Here is a 5,548-nt window from a genome sequence, read left to right as displayed (position 1 = left end):
GAATACGGAATAATGGAATTGTGGAATAAGCAAAACTCATCTTTTGCAGATTGTACAAATACTTATACATAGTAATTATACTTTTTTATTTACCTTGTAACAGCTCTGCATGGCACACCATGGCGATGGATGAACAGCAGCTGGGCGAGCATTAAATAGGATGAGCACACAACCAATCATCCTAGAACGATCTACATTTTTAAACTTACTATAATTATATATACTTCTTAATTGATAATGCTACAAAGCACTAAAGCCTAGTTCTATTCTTAGGGCAAACTAGCTGGCCTTCACATGTATCCGACTGAATTTATTAGAGTCACACTATCGAGTTAGTGGAGTGCAGTGGTTGAGTTTTGTCTTCAAATGGATTTCAAAACTCTTCAGGTTTAAATCAACAATATAATATAGTAAGTTGTAGATCGTTCTAGGATGATTGGCTGTGTGATTGCCCTATTTAATGCATGCCCTGCTGCTGTTTATCCATCGCAGTGGCATGCCATGCAGAGCAGTTACAAGGTAGATAAAGTATGAGTATATAACTTGTTGTACAATCTGCAAAAGTAAAGTTTTGCTTATTCTGTTGTTTCGCAATTCGCGTTTTACTAACTCCCCTATGAAGCATTTGACTCCATAAACAACGTGATAATGAGGATAGATACATAAAAACAAATAAGTTGTGTATGATTACAAGTTTTACTGTGCTTGTACTGTAGTTTAATGTGGTTTCATGTTGCAACTAAATGTGTAAAATCATGTTGTCTTTGATTCGCGGTTTAACTTCCATTCCTACCAAATACAATTTTTTAAAACTTTGAAGTACAGTAGGTGACTTATATACACACGTACACATACACCTGTATGTATAAAATGAGACTGGACTGTGAATACCCGACACAATCGTGCAAACTTAAATTTACAGTATAAAGCATTGAATAGAATGGATGAAATATTGCGTATTATTGAAAAAATTCTGTAAATTTTTTGAACACCTCTTTCTTAGTGAAGGAAGGAACTAACAATAACAACCTGGATATCATCTTATTCGTCTACATAAGAGGAATTGGACAATCTTGGTATCGTTGTAGTAGACCCAAGGATACAAACGTTATAAGTGTTTGTTTACGTCACGTTGAAGCAATCGTATGCAATCGATTTTTCTTCACAAATTTCACCTTTGTACACAGTGAAGAAAGATGATAAAGGACAAACGTACCCAGTAATGGATTTCCCTATTCATGGCAAACAGGATGGTAAAATTTCAGCTCCGTACATTCATCTGTTCATAAGTTACAACTGTTTAGTAAGCACCTGTAATTTATTTTCCCTGTACTTGCTGCACAAATCGATTTTTCTGTAGTTGTTACTTTGTAGGGCTGTAACTCAGAAAGTTATTGGCATATGAGGCTGAAACTTTGCCAGAGGGTACACTTGGCTAAGTAGACTATAAATATTTTTAATAAACAGGAATTCAAAAAATGTGCAATTGTGTCAGGGTTTTGCAGATCCAGTCACAAATGCATGTGTGTATAGCACAATTTCAGCCACCCAAACTCCTGAACAGTTCATACTTCAGAAGAGTCGTGTGTAAAATCACCACTAAACAACTTCGAATAAATAACACTGTACTAATGTATCAAATATTCTAACAGAACAATCAGCTACACTTCAGCATTTTAGATAACGGGAAGTTTAGTTTTATTGGAGGGCTACCTCTCTACAACTTTAAGTGATATGTGTCCACCTGTTTAATACTGTACAACTATCTGTATATCAAAGTAAAGAAATTTGGGTCAATAGATGGCCGGCATAAACTTACACTGCATCATATGCAGCAGTACAATTAAATTACACCTATATCATACTTTGTACCAAATGAGGGGCCGAAACCACGCACTAGTACACAAAAATTATTATTCTAGGGAATTCTTGAACTCATAAAGCATAAAACACACATGCACCATATACAGTGGAACCTCAGTTATCTGAACTCCTTGGGACCAGGGGTGGTCCATAAGTCTGAAAAGTCCATATCTCTGAAACTGTGTATAAATTAGCATTAAAACATTTTTACAATTTTAGTTTATCAACTACCCTAATAGAACAGTCACCACTCTAATAGAGTAGTCATTTCGTGATTCGGTTAACCAAGAATCCGGATAAGTGGGGTCCGGATAACTGAGGTTCCACTGTACAAATTTTCAAGATATGTAATTTTCACAGATTATGTTTTTGTGGCTTTATTTTTGTGAATTTGCTCATTATAACACAGACAGAGTTGGGGATAAATAAGTTACGTAACTAGTTACTTTAATAAAAGTAACAAAAGTAACTAGTCATATAACTAGTTACTTGCTTTGTAACTAGTAACTAGTAACTAGAGTATCTGTCTGAAAAGTAATCAAGTTACAATAGTCACATTGTAACTATAGGGTAATTATTCTTTAATAGCAAGGGAACTTCCAATTTTTGTGCTACAGCCACATTAAGTAGACACTTTCTGCGTACTGTTCTTCACGATTCAGCTTGAGTAACATACGTAACAGTTGAAACTGAACTGAAATGGCTACAGAATCATTATTTTCAGAAATTGCACCTATTAATTATCGTATAGTTCTAATCTTCCCTTGCTCTGGGCAAAATAATCATGTTACAAAAAAGCATAACTTATTTATGAAAGTAACTAGTAACTACATACTTAGTAAACTTTTAAAAAGTAACTGTAACTAAGTTACCTAATTACTTTTCTGAATTAACTACCGTATACCTGGAAATTTTTGTGGTACGTAATTTTCACGGTTTTCACGGTCAGTAAAGCTACCGTGAAATTTTATCATGTGAAAATTTATGTGTGTCCTACAAACTTCAACACACCTTACTAATAAACTAACAAATCAGTGTGGCTCCTGGTGTGTGATAGTGTTGTAGGCATATGTGAGGTCCACATACGTATGCTTACAAACTGTATCACACTTTCTCGATTTTAAAAGTGGAGTGGCTCACGAACAAGCTGGCCTACTGCAAGGCTACCGGTATGCCTCGTACAGAGATTGCTGCTACTGTGCTACTTGGTTCAGACGTACTTTAGCAATCTGTACACTGATTGAAGTAAATATCAATGCAGACCCTTCGTAGCTGTGTGGTTGAGAACAAAAATTTCGAATTGAGCAACAGCAATCTGTGAAATTTAAAACATGAAAATTCTGAGGTAAGAGGCATCCGTGAAATTTAAAACGTGAAATCCTGACTAAGGACAAAACCATAAAATATCCATACTGCAAAAATTTCCGGTTATACGGTATCCCAACTCTGAACACAGATAATCGAGGATGAAATTTTTACAGACAACCAAGCAACTGCAAAATTTGTGAAAAGCACGTCCTTCAAAAATTTCAATGTGCAGGAGCATATGAGCGCTGCCTTCAGCACTTATAAGCTCCTGACGGCATTGTACATACATACAATATGGTGAACACAAGGTGGAATAACCATGATACACTTTCACACACACTGTCACAATGTATATGTACACACTCCCTACCTGCTGGTTTCTCTTCGAGCTTATGAAATTGTCCACTCAACTGCAGTAATACCTCCACAATGGTGTCTACAATGGAGTCCTGGTCTTCACTATTGATAGAAGCCAGTGCTAGCAGGATCAGTGTCACTTTGAAACAGTAACGCTCAGCAATCAGACCCTCTAGATTATGACAAGCGAATCATTTACGCTAAAGTATACGACTGTACATTGTATGTTCATACACATACCTATGTATATATTATACACAGATGCACAGACAGACACACTGCTACATAGACACAGACACACACGCATGCACACGCACACACAATGCACTACACAGTATATTCTACACACAGTACCTCTACGAGCCTCAACAGTTATATTAGGTTGCCAGTGCACAGTTGGGAACACTCTCACAAGATCCAACAAATAGGATAACACTCTCTTGCCATGATGCTATGAGACAGTTAAACACCACAAATTGTACCACACACACACACACACACACAAATGTCACATGTACACAGGACCACACAGTATATTACTACGTTTACTAGTTTAGCTCATTTATTTTTTAACAGTACTGCATGCTAAGGTTTCATGTTAATATATACCCACACATGTGCTATTTACTATGCCAGGATTAGTAAGCTGTGCTGACAGATTTTAGATCCGTTATGAATCACAGGCATTCTGTACAATTGTACTTGTTATTCATACAACACACTACTGTGCATCTTGATGGATCCCTACTTTATCATTATCAATTAGAACCAATTTCATTTCCCAGCAAAATGATTTGGTACCATTGCAAGGTACAATCAAGCTACAGTAAAGGATCCAGTAAATACAAATGTGGAAGTCTGTATGAAAATTTAGACAACACAATATACCAGTACAAGTATCAAATAAATTCTACTACACAGCTTGTAGTAGGAATACAAAAGATGGGCTTGAATCTTCCTGACATGTTGTATTTTAAAAATATATATATAATAAAATAAAATACGCCATACCTTCAGTTGAGACTTGATAGCAAACAGTCCAAGAGCCACAACTCCTGACAAGTTGTCATCAGTCAAGATTAACCCGCTGGTGTCCTCCAGGTCAGGGCAAAAGCTCATCAACCATTGTATCTTGAAAGGGGAAAAAAATTAGAAAAAATACGACCAAGAAATTGTGCGTAGATCTATATAGCACAAACACAGAAAGCAATTTAAGTAGGCTAATATCCTATGGTTTGCGTTCAACGCGCTTGTGTTTGGGCCTTGATTTAGTTTGGCGTGCGTTTATTAGAGTTACTCACTTTCTCCCATGGTACTGTACTCAAATCCGCTAAAGTTCTCGCGTAACTGATTAGACAAGACGAATGGAAACTTCTCGGTGAACAATAAGACATGCTCCAATGAAAAGTAATCTTCCTCTTATAATTCAATTAAAAGCGCAGCGCTTGTTTCTAAAACAGCGCTTATAGACCTTATTCACTGAATTAATTTCATAGCGCTTACAACCCGTTGCGAAGGAGTTGTCCGCCAATATTCGCCATTTGCAGTACCAAAACCATAGTAACATCACAGTTCTCCGACAAATTCGCCATTTGCAGTACCATAACTATGGTAACATGATAGCAACCGTTGTGCTCGCCCAGTTTTAGAACTCAAAATGGCGTCCGAAAGACCATCACCATGGCAAATAGGGAGCCTTTTATGGCTTCGCGTGACATCAGAGGGCGCTTACTGTTCTAAATGAATAAGGTCTATTCGTTTTTGAGGTCACACAGAGCTACAAAAGTGAATGAATTTTGGATATCAAGCCAAAACTACGTACTTACCTTTGGAATCACTTCCTATCAAACTTTAACTCAGATATCAAATGTACTTACTATATAGTATTGTGGCTTGTGTCAATTGCAAAGCAGCAAAGATATTAAAATAAGGGCGTGGTCCAAGCATTCGCCGGTGGCCGTGTAGTTAACTGGCCATTAACCTACTACGACTGTATACTGCTCAGAACTACCGTACGCTG

At 36.9% G+C, this 5,548-nt stretch overlaps 1 protein-coding gene across 1 annotated transcript in view; it reads right to left on the bottom strand.

Moving 5' to 3' along the window:
• Nucleotides 1-5,302, bottom strand: part of LOC136242409 (phosphatidylinositol 4-kinase alpha-like) — a 6,876-nt gene extending 1,574 nt beyond the window's left edge. Inside the window, exons 1-4 of the mRNA XM_066033863.1 lie at nt 4,830-5,302; nt 4,540-4,659; nt 3,883-3,979; nt 3,542-3,700 (exon numbers count right to left, since the gene is read on the bottom strand). Coding sequence (XP_065889935.1) covers nt 3,542-3,700; nt 3,883-3,979; nt 4,540-4,659; nt 4,830-4,922 — 469 coding nt within the window. The 5' untranslated portion in view covers nt 4,923-5,302. The remainder of the gene's footprint in view (nt 1-3,541; nt 3,701-3,882; nt 3,980-4,539; nt 4,660-4,829) is intronic.
• Between the last annotated feature and the right edge of the window lie 246 nt (nt 5,303-5,548).

This window comes from Dysidea avara, chromosome 1 (assembly GCF_963678975.1).
Source record: "Dysidea avara chromosome 1, odDysAvar1.4, whole genome shotgun sequence".
NCBI lineage: Eukaryota > Metazoa > Porifera > Demospongiae > Dictyoceratida > Dysideidae > Dysidea > Dysidea avara.
This window is presented reverse-complemented; position numbering and strand designations above follow the sequence as displayed.